The sequence below is a fragment of the Dasypus novemcinctus genome, chromosome 19, assembly GCF_030445035.2.
Source record: "Dasypus novemcinctus isolate mDasNov1 chromosome 19, mDasNov1.1.hap2, whole genome shotgun sequence".
Taxonomy (NCBI): Eukaryota; Metazoa; Chordata; class Mammalia; order Cingulata; family Dasypodidae; genus Dasypus; species Dasypus novemcinctus.
Window position 1 is genome coordinate 32,567,547 of NC_080691.1, and position 15,445 is coordinate 32,582,991.

At 56.2% G+C, this 15,445-nt stretch overlaps 1 protein-coding gene across 1 annotated transcript; it reads right to left on the reverse strand.

The window, feature by feature from the left end:
* Positions 1-6,197: 6,197 nt before the first annotated feature.
* SELPLG (selectin P ligand) lies at positions 6,198-15,083 on the reverse strand. Its single transcript, XM_004470176.5, has 2 exons — positions 14,923-15,083; positions 6,198-9,501 (listed from the first exon to the last, which is right to left on the reverse strand). Exon 2 carries the CDS (start codon positions 9,494-9,496, stop codon positions 8,255-8,257), a length of 1,242 nt encoding a protein of 413 aa, XP_004470233.4. The 5' UTR covers positions 9,497-9,501; positions 14,923-15,083; the 3' UTR covers positions 6,198-8,254.
* Between the last annotated feature and the right edge of the window lie 362 nt (positions 15,084-15,445).

The following is a 15,445-nucleotide window of genomic DNA, read 5'->3' on the forward strand; positions in this document are numbered from 1 at the left end:
TCTCTAGGGAAACAGAGCCGAAGGTAGATGCCTGTAAATCGTTGAGATTTTATAAAATCGTCTCCTGCGACCACAGGGATGCACGAGTCCAAGTTCCACAGGGCAGGCTGCGAGCCAGGGACTCCGATGAAGGTCCTCCGTGAGTTCCCCGGGAGACGCTGGCTGTCTGAAGCAGAGATGGGAATTCTCTCTCTGAATGCTGAAATCACTTCTCCTTTTATGGCCTCCAACTGATTGGCTGAGACGTCACTCGTGGCTGAAGGCAATCTCCTTGGTTGATTGTAGATGCAAACAGGCATCTATGCAACCAGTTCGTTGATGACTAAAGTCCACGGAATATCCTTGCATTATAGTTGGTTCAGCGCTTGTTTGTCCAAACAACTGGGCACCACTACCTGGCCAAATTGACACATGACCCTAAGCATCATGCAGTGGTTGTCTGTGCATTATAAGATATTTGACTACATCCCTGGCCTCGACCCACTAGATGCCTTATCACACACACACATACCCCACCGTGGTGACATCCAAAAATGTCTCCAGTGTTGCCAAATATCCCCGGGAGAGTGGGAACCATCCTTGCTGGGGACCGTTGTCTCAGAGCCTTGCTGTTTGGGTATTAACAGCTTCAAGACTTTACTCACCATCTGGTCTGGGACTCTCAAACTGCCTGATACTTATGGTTTCATTCTGCTCATTGAGGGAATTTAGGAAAACACAGAAAAGTCGAAAGCAAATAAAGCCCACTCAGAATCCCGTACTCTGCAGGTCACCTCTCTGGATAAGTTGGTGCATTTCCTTTCAGTCTTTTTTTCTGGTTGATCTTCCTGATAGATATGATTTATTGAGTGCTTAGGCTCCATGCTAAGTGCTCTTCATGTCTTCTCCCATGAATCCTCCCAACACCCCTAAGAGGCTGCATGATTATTATTCCCATTTCACAGATGAGAATCTGGAGGCTTAGAGGGATTCATTTAACATTATATCATGGGCATTTCCCCATTATCCTTCAGACCCTTCATTTTCAATTGATGAGTAATATTCCATTAATCCTGCAGCTGGGGCTGCCTTACTTCATTTTTATTTTTATATGTTTTAGGAGGCACCAGGGATTAACCCAGGATCTCTTACCTGTGAAGCAGGCACTCAACCACTGAGCCACACCCACTCCACTTTTTTTTCTTACTTTCTGAACCTATCTCAGTTACTGGACTATTCCACTAATGTCTCCCAGTCATCTGCTTTGTGCCAGGGTCTCCCCAGCAGCTGGTTGTAGAAATGAATCCCAATTCCTGCCCACAGAATGTGGGTAGAGTAAGTGATGGGTGAGGTGCTGAGTGATCTGTGCCCCTAAAAGCTCAGCACTTGGGGTTCTGCCCACTTCCACACCCCTGGGAGGCAGAGTGCCACCCAAGTCCTCCAGGCTGCCCAGTTTGGACCCTGAATTCACATGACACCTCACACACAGAGGTTTGATCTTCTGTTAACCGTCTCTAGATGCAGCTGAGCTACATACAATGAAATGCTTTGGGAAGATTCTGGAGAGATGTTCCCATAGTAGCTTTTTAAAAAATATGGTAACATACACACACACACACACATATATAACACAAAATTACCATTTTCACCATTTTTAAGGGAACAATTCAGTGGCATTAATTACCTTTACAATGTTGTATTACCATCAAAACCATTGATGACCAAAACTTCATCACCCAGAACAGAAACTCTCTACCCACTCAACAATATCTCCCCATTTCCCACCCTGTCTCCTGGTAATCTGCAGTCTACTTTCTGTCTCTTAGAATCACTTATTCTAACTATTTCTTATAACATGCAGTTGCTTAGGGTCTTTTTTTTTTTTTTTTTTTTTAAAGATTTATTTATTTATTTAATTTCCCCCCTCCCCTGGTTGTCTGTTCTTGGTGTCTATTTGCTGCGTCTTGTTTCTTTGTCTGCTTCTGTTGTCATCAGCAGCACGGGAAGTGTGGGCGGCGCCATTCCTGGGCAGGCTGCACTTTCTTTTCACGCTGGGCAGCTTTCCTCACGGGCGCACTCCTTGCGCGTGGGGTTCCCCCACGCGGGGGACACCCTTGCGTGGCACGGCACTCCTTGCACGCATCAGCACTGCGCTCCACACGGGTCAAGGAGGCCCGGGGTTTGAACTGAGGACCTCCCATGTGGTAGACGGACGCCCTAACCACTGGGCCAAAGTCCGTTTCCCTGCTTAGGGTCTTTATCTGTCTTCTCCACTGAAGGAGAGAAGATGCTCACCAGGAGGAGACACAGCTTGAGAGAGAAGGAAGGCTAGAGGGACTGTGGCGGGAGCATCTGCCAGATGGGCCCTGAAGCCACGGGGAGCCCTTTCCACCATGGCACCCCTTTGTAATGGCAAAAATGTTCCAGAGCCTACATGATGGGGCATCTTCTCTGGGGTCAGCACCCACCACATCCACCAGGTCCACACCCCACCCCACCCATGAGATCTGCTTCCCGCCCTGGCCACCCACTCCTGACCCTTGGAACTCTCCCTCCAGCAGGGAATGTGGTGGTTTGGAGCTGTGTGTGCCCCAGAAAACAGGTTCTTAAACCTCATCCATTCTTATGGGTGGGAACCCGTTGTGTGTAGGACCTTTTGATGAGGCTACTTCAGATAAGCTGTGGCCCAGCTCAATCAGGGCAGGTCTTACTCCTATTACTGGAGTCCTTTTGAAGTGAGATGGAATTCAGAAAGAAATAGAAAGCCACGGGAAGCGAGAAGGCAGAGGCCAGAGAGGCCGCCATGGGCACTGCCACGGGGCAGAGGAGCCCAGGACGCAGGGTCACCGGCAGCCAGCCGGAACGCCACAGTCCTCAGGAGAAAGCACCACCTGAGCAATGCCTGGATTTGGACTTTTTCCTGGCCTCCAAACCGTGAGCTAAGAAAGTCCCATTGTTTACGCCAGCCCATTGCATGATATCTGCTTGAGCGGCCCAGGAATCTAAAACAGGGAGCCAATACTCCCAGAAGGGAAATCAGGACGTGCCCAAGGTCCCACCGAGCTCAGTCCAGGGCTGGTGGAATTAGATGGCTCCTCTGCCCCCACCGCCCACCCTGGCGCCACCCCCTCTCTGGCCCCAGGGAGCTGTGTGGGCACCAAGGGGGACCCAGTGGCTGCCTCCCAGTTGAACTCTCCAGCGGGAACTCTGTTCTGCTGCCGATGGGAAGTCAAGCCAAGAGTCTGGCTTGAACCTCGGAGATTTGGGGAGTTCCCAGCCCCTTCTCAAGAAGCCAGCCTCCGCAGGACTAGTGACCCCAGGTCTGTGATTTACAAGCTGTGTGGCTTTGGACAAGTCACAGAAGCTCTCTGAGCTTCAGTTTCCTCACCTATAAAATGGGGTTAAGAATAGGACCTACCTCGCAGGGTGAGGAGTAGAGAGAGAAAGCAAGCAACATGCTGAGCACGCAGGAGTGAGCCGCTGCCCTGGCTGCTCGCGAGGCTGGTGCAGTTCATCTCACTTTCATTATTCCCAGTGCCCTGGAGGCCCCATCAGGTCAACCCTCAGGTCAGAAAGGAGATTTCAGCCCCGCCCCCTCCGTCAGGGCCCCTCAACCCCAGCTCTCGTCCTTCCTTCTTCCCAGGGACCACTCCATCCTGCAGGGCCTTTGCACCCTCCCTCCAGTTCAGCGCCCCCTCCTCCCGCAGCCTCCCCCCCCCCCCGCAGCCACTCGGGCCCCTCCCAGCCACGCCAGTCTTGTCCTCTCCCCCAGGGCACCCTTCTGCTCCCCAAGGAGCTGTGGCCAGGGCTGGAACATTCTTCCCTCCGCACCCCGGCCCTGCCGACAGCTGCACCCTTCCCAAGCATCTCCCTCCTGACTCTCCCCCAACCCTTGGTAAAACCAGGCCCCTCACCCACGGCCTGAGCCTCTGGCACCTCTCTGGCAGGTCTCTGGGCCCAGACATAATCTGACATTTTTGTGGGTGATATTTCGATTAGTCTGTGCCTTCCCTCCCTTCTAGACTGTGAGCCCCAGAGGGTGTCATCTGTCTGCCCTGCTCATGTGGCCTCCCAAGCTGATTTCCCAGCACGCCCTGTGTGCCCCAGAACAGTCTGCGGCTGGGCCGAGTGGCAGATGGGGGCAGGGTCTGGGGTGGGAGTTTGGGGAGGGGCTCCCCACATGCCACTGCTGGGGTGGCATCCCCAGCTCCTAAGAGACAAGGGGCCTGTGAGTCAACTTAGCAGACCGCCAGCCCCTTTCCTGTCTGCCCTCCTTCCTTCCCTGCCTGCAGAGCTGAAGTCAGCAGAGTCTGGTTTCTTAGCAGTGGTTCGGCTCTCAGGACCTCAGTGTCCTCGCAGGAAAATGGGATCACAGCACCGCATGGGGGTTTGGGAGGCCCAAATGAGATCGTGCTGATCAAGGGTTGACCTGGGCCTGGGCATGCAGTAGGTGCTCAGTAAACACCAGCTGCTTGCCCCCAGCCATTCCTCTCTGTCCTCTGCCCCAGCTCTGTCATATCCTGCTGTAGCAAGGAGGGGGCTGGTTCTGCTCCGGGGTGATTGAACCCATCACCCTCCCAAACACCTTCCCTGGAGCCACAAAGGGTGAGTCATGGGGGACTTCCAAGAGCCAGGACAGGTCAGGGGGGTCAGGGTCTGGGGCTCGGGATTCCCCCAGAACCCCACTGTGATCTCAAGACTGGTGTCACGTCCTAGTAAGAGCATCGCTTTCCCACTCGGGCCTGGATGCTAATCCCAAATCCTCATGGGTGACCTGGCGCAGGTGACACAGCCACCCTGAGCCTCAGCTCCCTTTTCTGCAAAATGGAGAGAGTACTAGTATCTCCTCAGGAAGTTTTTGGAGGCAATTCGCAGAGATACTGCAGATGCGTGTGCTCAGGAAATGCTGGCTGCGTGGACGAGGGGGCGATGCAGGACGCTAGCCTTTGAGGGTGAGGGGAGTCCAGCAGGGGCCAGGTCAGGCCGGGTGCAGGGGCCCGCCTGAACGCTCTCATTTTCAGAATTTGGGGATCCAGTCGTTTAATATACCTATTGTATTTATTTTATTATATTGTATTAACATAGAATAGCATTTAAATAATATATTTTAAAACAAGCTCATAAATACTCAGAACTCACCTCGTCTTAATTATTTTAGCACATTTTACTGTTACCTACGTTCCTGAGGTTATTTACGTGTATCATCTTGTGCATGTTGCATCTCTTTAATACCTCAAAATCCCGCCATGGGAGCATTTGCACCGCGGAAATTAGCAAACGCTACAATTCGGGGCTCTTTCCCCCAGGGAGTCAGTTGTTAAACTTTTACCAGCACCGCGCTGGGCTTGGAGCTCCCTCCTGGCTAAAGGACCTCTCCTCCTTCCTCCTCAAAGGACAGACCCCTTGGAGCGTCCCCATGGCTCTAGGAGCAAGGTGGCAGGCGCCCCCTGCTGGCTAATTCGAGCACCCATCCATGAATACGCTGAATTAAATTCTGCACTTGGAGAGAGAGGTCCCCTTCCCCCAACAGAGAGATGGACAACCAGACCTGTGTGGACACAGCATCCTTGGATGAACTGGGGTACTCTGGAACCCTCGGGGGAAAGGGGACACCTGCCCCCTGCCCAGAAGGACGGGATGATGAGATCCCTGGGAATCATCTGGGTGTCCCCAAGCCCTTCCGCATCTGGGTTCCCAGCCCTTGGCCCTCCCTCCTTGAGCTTCCGACCTCTCCCAAAGGGAAGGTAGACCCACGTTTCTTCTAACCACCAGCCTGCCTTCTCCAGGGCCAGCCCACCCTGAGCAACCCCTTCTCTTCCATCACCCACTTCTTCCACAGAGCACCTTCAGCACACCCTTCCTGTGGGTATCAGACTTGTCTGAAAGGTTCACACGGAGGGGTCAGGCACCACCATTTCCAGAAATGTAGCACCAGGTCCCCAGTTCCCGCTGACTGTCCCCAGCGGACCTGTAGCCTGTGACGTCCTTCCCCAGCCTGCCCCCATCATGCCTCTCGTCTTCTCCCCCCACCCTTCTCTTCCAGACTCGACCCTCTCTTGGAATTCTCTCTTTGCAGGCTCAAGTGGGTAGTTCCTCATCCTTCTTTCCCAAAAAGAAGCCACTGCAGGTATTTCATTACTCTCCTAGAGGGCAGAACAGTGTACATTTTAAGCATCAGTTTCCTTCCTTCTAGATGAAGATGACCTGGAGGCAGGAGATCATGACTTTTTGTGTGTGTGTTTAATTTTTTATTTAAAGATTTATTTATTTACTTTATTTTTCTTTATCTCCTCCCTCCCCCAGTTGGGTCTCTCCTCTGTCTGCTCATTGTTTGCTCGCCTTCTCCAGGAGGTACCAGGCACCAAAGCCGGGACCTCCCACACAAGAGGTGAGAGCCCAATGGCCTGAGCCACATCTGCTCCCCGTGGGCTGCGGCGTCTGCTAGCCTGTAGCATCTGCTCATTGCGGCAGGGGTGGTGGGGATGGCATCTGCTCATCTTCTTTTAGGGGGCACCAGGACCCAAACCTGGGACCTCCCATGTGGTAAGCGGGCGCCCAACTGGTTGAGCCACATCTGCTTCCCAACCATGAGTTTTAAATCCCGGCTCAGCTGCTGACAGCAAACCGGTCACTTCACCTCTCTACACCTCAGTTTTTTGATCCACCAAATGGGGTAACAGTAACACCCACCTCCCAGGGTCAATGTGCGTCTCGACTGAGTGCTACATGCATCCTTGGACATGTGGCTTAAATAGAGTGGCCGATCATCCTGGTTCATCCAGGACTGAAGGTTCCCAGGTTATGGGACTTTGAGTGCTAAAACCAGCAAAGTCCTGGGCAAACTGGGATGGCTGGTCATCTGCCACTTAAACCAGGGCTAGGCCAACTAACAGAGCTCACCTGGCCCCTGGCTGCCCGTTTTTGCAAATAAAGTTTTATTAGAACACAGCCACGCCCCATTGTTTTTGTGTTGTCTCTGGATGCTCTCACTACAGTGGCAGAGCTGAGTAGCTGCAACGGAGTCCGAGTGGCCAGGAAAGCCTAAAATATTTGCTGACTGGCCCTTTAAGAAAAAGTTTGCCAACCCCAACCCATGTGAGAGTTGTTTTTGGGCTCGAAACAGAGAGGTCAGGGCGGGCTGCTGGAAAGATCGCCTTGATGTGAAGGATGGTATTTGAGATTTGGAGAACCCAAAATCTATAGGCCAAAACGTCACCCGGGGCAGCTGGACAAGCGGTCCTGGGCCAGGCTTCCGTCTACACCCGCCATCATGTCCCGGTGGCCCAAGAGGCGACATCGAGGTCAGCTTAACAGCCCCTGAAGGGGGCTTCCCGAGGGAGCTGGGGCTGAGGGTGAACAGCGCAGGACCCCCAGCCCCGCGCCCCTCCACGCTGAGGAACACAGAATTCAGGGAATAGAGACTCGATGTGTTAAAGGATTCAGCCATCATTTGCTCACCACATATTTACTGAAGGCCTGCGCTGTACCAGGCCCTGAGCCGGGCAGTGGGGACGTGTCAGTGAACAAGACGGAGCCCACCCTGAACATGGCCGCAGGGGAGGGGAGGAAGGCAGGACAGGGGTTCCCGCCGCCAGGTGGAAGCGCGTTCGCGGCCGGCACCACCCCTCGGAGGAGGGTCTAGCCTCCTATTCTCCAAGCCTGCCCTGACCCTCTCTGCCGGCCGAGGCCGCACCCTGGGTGCCCGGGGCAGTTCTCGAGAAGACCCAAGCCGTCCCCTACCTGGGGGAGCAGCAGGAAATGGCCTCAGGAACCCTTCGCTCCTCCCTACGCCTCCCCCAAAGGCCCCCTTCCTGTTTGGTAACCATGGTAACCAGGAGAAAAAACAACGGCAGCGGGAGCTGGGGCGCTTCAGGTTTCTCCTGGGCGTGTGGGCTGACACGCCAGTGGCCTGGGGGGAAAAGGACAGCTGTGAGGGGCGCTAAAGGGGCCCAGAATTGGTGGCAACGAGGAGGCGGAGAGCTCCTCTCCGGGCAAAATGGCGGCCGGGGCCCTCAGCCAGGGGCATCCGGGCTCCGCGCGGAGGCTGGCGGGAGGGGGAGCGGGCGGCGCCGCGCAGGCTCCCTGGGCCGCCGCGGCCTGGCTTCCGCCGGGCTTGGCTGCTCTAGGTCTTGCGGGGCTGCCTTCCCAGGGGACCCCCATCCCAAGCGGGCTCCGGGGAAGCCCAGGACTGTGGGGTGGCAGTCTGGGGGCTCGGCGGGGCCGGCGGGCCGCGGAGGGAAGCGCGGAGGCCGGGGTCCTGCTCGAGCGGTGGGAGCTACGGGAGGAAGCTCTGCAGGGTGAGGTCGTCCCCCTCGCGGTCCGCCTGCGGCCCCTGGCTCTTGGCCTTGGGCAGGCGCCCGTTGGCTGTGGGGGCGGGCGCCTCGGCCCCGTCCGGGAGCAGGGATGAGATGCAGACCATCTCGGTGGGGGAGTAATTGCGCACTGGGTACGTGTGGGTTTTGCGGGAGAGGCGGATGGCCAGCACCACGGTGCACACGAGGAAGATGGTGGCCACCAGCGCCAGGATGAGGATGGCCAGCAGGCACTGCTTCACGGGCACGCGGTCTGGGACCCTCGTGAGGCCAGGGGCCACGGAGCTCCTGGACCAAAGACCTTGCCTGTCTTTCCTTTGGTGGATGAAGACATTGGACGCATTGTTGGGTGCCACGGTGGTGTCGTAATGCAGGTCGGAGGTCACGAGAAGGGACGTGGCTGGACCCCTCGTGGTAGCAGGTTCGGTGGATGTGGCCTCTGTGGTGGTGGCCTCTGTGGACAGGACCACTGTGGCACTGGGTTCCACAAAGGAGCCTTCTGTGGCAGCTGGCTCTGTGGACAGGGCCTCCGTCGTTATGGGTTCTGTGGACAGGGCCTCCGTGGTTGCGGGTTCTGTGGACAGGGCCTCCGTGGTTGCGGGTTCTGTGGACAGGGCCTCCGTGGTTATGGGTTCTGTGGACAGGGCCTCCGTGGCTGTGGGCTCTGTGGACAGGGCCTCCGTGGTTGTGGGTTCTGTGGACAGGGCCTCTGTGGTTGCAGGCTCTGTGGACAGGGCCTCCATGGTGGCCGGCTCCATGGATGGAGCTCCCTCTCTGGTTGGAGCCTCTGTCATGGAAGAGATTTCAGTTGCCGGCTCTACGATCAGAGAGCCCTGTGTGGCTGGAATCCCCTGCGTGGTCAGTTCTGTGTCCGGATTCCCCATGGTTGCCGTTCCTGCATCCAGGCCAGCAGAGCCCACAGTGGCTGGCTCAGGGGTTCCAGGCCCCACAGAGACTCTCTGCTCCACTGTTCCCATCACGGCCTGAGGCTCAGAATTCTGGGACAGAGCCCAGGTGCTATTTTCAATCATTTCTGGGGGGTCAGTGCCTATGATCTCATAGTCCTCGTCTGCGGTGAAGCCCAGCTCCTCGTTCAGGTCTCTCCGGGCCCGGGTGAGCGGCGGGCCTGGAATTCCACTCTCCCGCTGCAGGTGGCTGCTGCCAGGGCCCAGCAGGGTCAGCAGCAGGAGGAGTTGCAGAGGCATTGCACCTGGGGGGAGACACGGACAGAGGGCGTCAGGCCAGCTTCACCCTGCAACCCGCCAAGCACCCTCAACCGCGGCCCTGGGCAGCATGTCCAGGCACCACCTGCCTGTTGCAGGCAAAGCGGATTTCGGCGTCCTCAGAACCCAAGCATCCCTTAGCAAATGGTAGCTGTTATCACTATTCATCAGCATTAAAAAAGCCATTCAGGGGCCCCTTCAGTTTCCTCTATATGACTCATGAAAACTTTATTGTCTTCCCTATCCTTTTTCGGTTAGGACTTCTACTGCTAGGCAAGACAATCCTTTGGGGTATAGAAAGAAAATATTAGAGCTTCTAGTTACATTAACTTTTAAATGTCATTCCTTCTTAATTTCTATTTTGTACACATTCATAATATAGCATAGGAGTACAGTAGTACCTATATATAATTCATAAATAGGCCAGTCGTATACTGTCCGTGGGTGGGATGCATGAGTGAAAAATTTGGAGACTCCAGGTCTACAGGGTAAAGCTGCTTGTGTTGACTTTTGAGGCCTCTTGGAGTCTGTTCCTGATACCTCTCACCACGTCCCTCTTTTCTTCCTCCCTCTATCTCTGCTTCTGCCACACACAGCCCAAGCCAGTCCCTCAGATACGCATCCTTCCTTGGTGCCATGGATTGCCTCCTCCCTTGCAAAATGGGGAAGACAGGACCTACCTCATTCATGGGCTGTTGTGAGGATGAAAGGGGTGATGCATGCCCTTAGCACTTTGTTTGCATAGGAAGTTTTCCACCAGTGGAATGTACATTGGTTCTTTCAGTTAACTTTTCTCTGTAAGTCCTCAAGGGCCCAGAGCCATTAATGCCACTGTATGGGGCCAGGAAAAAAACTCACAACTTCTCAGAACAGCCTTACCCTCAGGAAGCTTATAGTTGTGTTTGCCACTGGCATCGCCCTCCAGCCGCCTACCACGGGGCCAGGAAGGCTGGTGCCTTTCCTTCTTGCCATCTTAATGCTCTCTTGCTCTTGTGGACACACTTGCTTGTTTTCTCTCCATTTGCCTACATTCCCCCTCTAGGATTCCCCTTGAGAATCCCAAGGTGTATGAGAGCTGTGTTCTGGGTCAGGATTCAGGGATTCTGGGGTCCCCTGGATGTAATACTCTTCACTAGCACAACCCCTAGAATAGTGTTGGTGCAAAGTGATTTCGAACAGTGCCTGGATAATTCCCAGCCCCTTCCCCTGTACCTCACAGGATTCTGAGCAGAGAGCAGTCGCACCTCATTCCTTGAGTGACTATAACTTACTCAGGAGTACCTCCGCTTTCAGGTCCAGTCTGACCTCCTTTACATGCTGGTTGGAATTCTGTTAGCTTCTCGCTCTCTCTTTCAGAAGGTCCTGGGGATTGAACCTGGGACCTTGGATGTGGGAAGCTGGTGCTCAATCGCTAAGCCACAACCACTCCCCTCTCTTAGCTTCTCAGATAAATTCTAAGATGCAAATCTGAACACATCTTAAAATAATTTCTTCAACCAAGCTTTGTGACATTTGCACCAGACACATTTGACCCTCACAATGGATTTTAACAAAGAGGAAACCGAGGTTCAGAGAGGTGAAGCAACTTGCCCAAAGACGTACAGGTGGTGAGTGGCAGATCGGAGTGAAACCAGTGAGGATTTTGGAAGTCTTTGTGGAGAGACCCAAGAAGGAACAAGATTGGGAAGGCAGCTAAGCTTGCTGCGTTGTGGCTGGCGTTGGGGTCGAAGTGGAAGAGGGAGGGCAGTGAAAGAGTAAGGAGGGCCTTGACAGTGACAACGCAGAAGGGTCCACCCCGTGCCAGTATCTCCCGGGGGCCGGGCAGGACACGGTGTTGAGAACACGGGCTCTGTGGCCAGACAAAATCATGTTTGAGTCCCGGCTCTGTCCCTTACCAGCTGCATGACCTTGAGACGCACCCTTGCCTCTCTGAGCCTCCGTTTTCTCATCCATAAAATGGGGATAACCAGCAGTACCTATCTCATAAGGCTGTTGAAAGACTGCAATGGCATGATGGATTCGAAAATTCCAGGCTCAGAGTCAGAGCTTAATAAATGTGCTCCCCCACACACCCCCTGCACAGTCTTTGCCCTCAACCCGCCTTCGGGATGGCGGAGTGTCTTTGCACATGGCGTGGGCTTCCTACCTGGGGAGAAGTACATGGCCGACCCTTGGCCCCGCTTTCTCAGGGGTGGAGGGCCTCAAGAAGAAGCACCGGCTCAAAGACGTAATTTCATAATTATGAAAGACGCACACCCGCCACCCCCACCCCGGAGTTCTCGTTTCCTGGAAGGCAGAACCCGCAGCCACTTCCTGGAAAAGGAAAGGAAGGGGGCTAACACTCCAAGCCCGGCCCCCAGTTCCTGGGTCGGGGAGGGGGACATCCTGGCCAGTCGGGGACCCACCTTCTGCAGCCTGGCGGCCGGAAAGACAGCATGGAAGGCCAGGGTCCATCGCTCCCAGGTGGGCCCTTGCCCTCAGCTGCCCCAAAGCCAGCACCCCTCCCCTGCACCCGCCCCGCAGTCTCCTGCACCCAGGGAGAGCCCAGGGCGGGGGAGCGACCTGCGCCTGGACCCCACATTCAGCCCCAGTGGGCAATGGCCTGGACCTGTGCAGGGGCCGCACCCTCTCTGAGGAAGGCGCGACGAGTGAAATGGGGCGATCCTGCTTCAAGGTCAAGCATGAGACGAGATGCTGCGCGGGTGCCTGGCACCCAGCAGGACTGTTTTATTTCGAGGGGCCTCTTCGGGGCTGTGGACAGGGGAGCAGAGGAAAGGAAGGTCTTGGGCGTGGGGTGAGTGGCGCCCCCCCCTGCCTTCCTGTGGGGTGGCAAGGACACCGCAGGGCCCTGAGGGGGGGCAGAGACACCCCGGCCCCCGTCTTCAGGATGCAGCGGGCCCCCCGGGAAAAGCCCAAGTCCCCCTGCCCGCATCGGCGCTGGGACAACCAACTCCTGGTTTGTCCAGGACTTTCCAGGTTTTAGCTCCAAAGTCCCACGTCCTGGAAAACCCCTCAGTCCCAGGAAACTGGGCTGGTCGGTCACCCCTGCGTGATCCCCGCCCGGCCGGGAGGCCAAGGGCACTGCGAGCCTCAGGCCAGACGGCGGGGAGAGCACCCAGGCCAGTCGACAGATAGAACCCCCAAACTGGCCCCCACAGTTCCGCAGCTCCACGGGGCCACGTGGGTCGTCGGGGAGGAGCTAAGTGTGCCACCTGCGGCTCGCAGGTAGAGTCACTGCGGTTCGGTCCCTAAGTAAGAGGAACTGATTACGGGTATTGAAAACGTCTTTCTCATGAGCTCGCCACACGATGGCCTATTGGGCCTCACGCCCGTTCAGCAGCTGCGATTCCCATTACACAGACCAGGAAAGCGAGGCTCCCGGCGGGACGTCACTACCTCCAGGCCCCTGCGCCACCTCTCGCCGCCGGGATGGCAGGAACGCCCTCCCTTACCGGAGGAGTGGGGCCCGGGCACGACTCCGAGAGGGGAAAGAAGCCACCACATCCTATTTGTCTAGAAGCTGCACAATGGAGGAGGTCAGAGAGGGCCCCGTTTCCTGTCTTTCACCCTGAAATCAGGGTGTTTCAGCGCCGCGCGGCCCCCAGGCTGGGTGGAGGGGCAGGATGTGGAGGGCGCCCGCCTAGCTCCGGCACCGCACTGGCACCGGGGCGCGGACCCTGCCGTCTGGAAGCTGGAGGCGGAGGCCCGGGGTTCTAGGTCCTGCGGTCTTAGAATCCGAAAGGCCCAGCATTTCCGAGTGTGGGTTAAACAGCCACCCCAGGGCAGGGAGGGCTGCAGACGCCGAGGGCCCAGGTGGCCCCCTGGTGCCCCCGGAGGTCCGAGTCCTGCTGAGTGGTACAGGCCCCTGACCTGACCTGGGGGTCCCGTCGAACCGGGATCCAATCCCGGCTCTGTCACAGCTGGGCCATCTTTGTTCCCTGATCCACATCTGGAAAAGAGGTCAGGGCTGGCACCTCCACCTCCCAGGGTGGCCGTGGTGGGCTAAAGCGCGGTGCTGAGCAGCTAGGCGGCACTCAGTAAGGGCCAGCTGTTGTCACTGTTGTCACTGCTGTCACGATAAGGATGCACTTAGGGCGCAGGCGGCCCGTTAACCACAGCCACGTCCCTGAACAAAATCTCCAGCCCAGGGCAGGCTGTGACGTACCTCTGACCTTCTGAGCCGAGAGGGGCAGGGGAGGGAGCCCGCCGAGCCTGCCTCCAGCCTGTTTGCCATCCAGAGCCGGGCCTCCTCGGCCTTCTCGGGCACCTTTACGGAGCGTGTGCAATGCGCCAGGCACTGTTCCAAGAACTACATGCACTATCGTTAACCCCATGTTAAAGATGGGGAAACTGAGGCCCACTTTGTGCCTGACTGTCACACAGCCAATAAGAGAGGTTAGCGGGTTCTGTCCTACTCCAGAACCCGTCTCATAATCACGGCTCTACATCACCTGTCAACAAGGCCGGGTCCAGTAGCAAATTCTGGAAGGATTTGCCACCTCCTCTGAGAAGCTGTTCCGGATTGCTCCAGGCATCATTCCTTGCTCCCCATTTTTAAGTCTTTTAAAAATGTTTGCTTTCTAAAAATGTGTCACATTGGCCCATGAACACCAAGAGGACGGGAGCCACAGCTCTCATGTCAGACACATTACATGCCCAGGGCTTAGCAGAGTGCCAGGCACATGGGCAGGGCTCCAAGGGTGTCCTGCAGCACTACTGAAAAGTCTGGAAGTCAGAGGTGGAAGAGCGAGGAAAACAAGAGGGTCTGGGAAAGAGGTAGAGAGAATTCCAGATCGTGGCTTTAGCCACCGGCCCCCCAACATTCTTTAGTGCCCCCAAAGCACCCCAAATAATGAGTATTCTCATTTTTATTATTTTCTCCTTTGTTAACAACAGCATCTTGATCCTAACACTCTGTGCTTTGAACAAGTTCATTCTCCCAAACATAAAAAGCATGAAGCATGCATCTTTGAAAACATTTTAATGGCTCCATAACGCAAGCACCTTCCAGGGAAATCCTGCACCCCTCCCCCACTCTGGAATCGCCCAGACCTAACCCCGTTTCTACCCCTGAGCAAATACCTGCCTGTCTCTGGGCCGAGTAAGGAGAGGTAGGATGCGTTCTAGGGACATGCCCGTGCTGCTCTGGTTTTTTAATTCAGAGCACCCCACCCCCACCCCCCAAGCCAGCAGGCTGCTGGCAAATCCGACAGGAGGCAGGTTGGAAGCTGGGGGAGAAGGATCTGGAAGAGACGCCGGAAGGTGGTGGTCCTGAGCGGCCCTCCCGGGGTCCCGCAGCCAAGGAAGGGCCCCGGCGGCCTGGCTGCGGCCACCAGCTCCTGTGCGGCAGCCTGCTGCGCCCTGGGCCACCCCAGCCACGCCCTGTGGCTTTTCAAGCCAGCACTTACCTGCTCAGCAGAGCATGAAGGTGCTGCCCTGTGGGCCAGGGAGAAGTGGCCTCTTTGCTTTGGTGACAAGGACCCAGCCCACGCCACTGCCACCGGGCACCGCTGTCTCACTCCCCTGCCGGTGGTCCTGCCCCAGCCAACTCCCAACGGCCTGGCCGTGTGAAAGAAGGAAGCGAGAATATGATTACTCAGTCGGCGCCACGTGACGGCCCACACCCCCTTGTTTGTGACAGTTTTAGTGACACCCTTCATCGAGACAGGGTGGGTTGTGGGGAGATGGGGCCCTGCCGTGCCTGATGCCACTCTTGGATCCCATAACCATGGAAACGCCAAGAACCCTGGGGGAGCTTTCTGGGGGCCGGGGGTCCTTTGGTTTGGGGGACCCGGGCTGAGAAAGGGCCGTGGAGAGTGCGGGTAAGGCAGGAACCTGTCCTGGAAGGAAGGGAGTGACCAGAAGAAAGCAGGCGGTGCCCGCTCCTTGCCCAAGAAGGGGCTGGAGGAGGAAACAGCAAGCACACATCTG

What these genes read in the sequence shown, in the direction of transcription:
- SELPLG (XM_004470176.5), bottom strand. Translation starts at nt 9,496, where the DNA reads ATGCCTCTGCAACTCCTCCTGCTGCTGACCCTGCTGGGCCCTGGCAGC.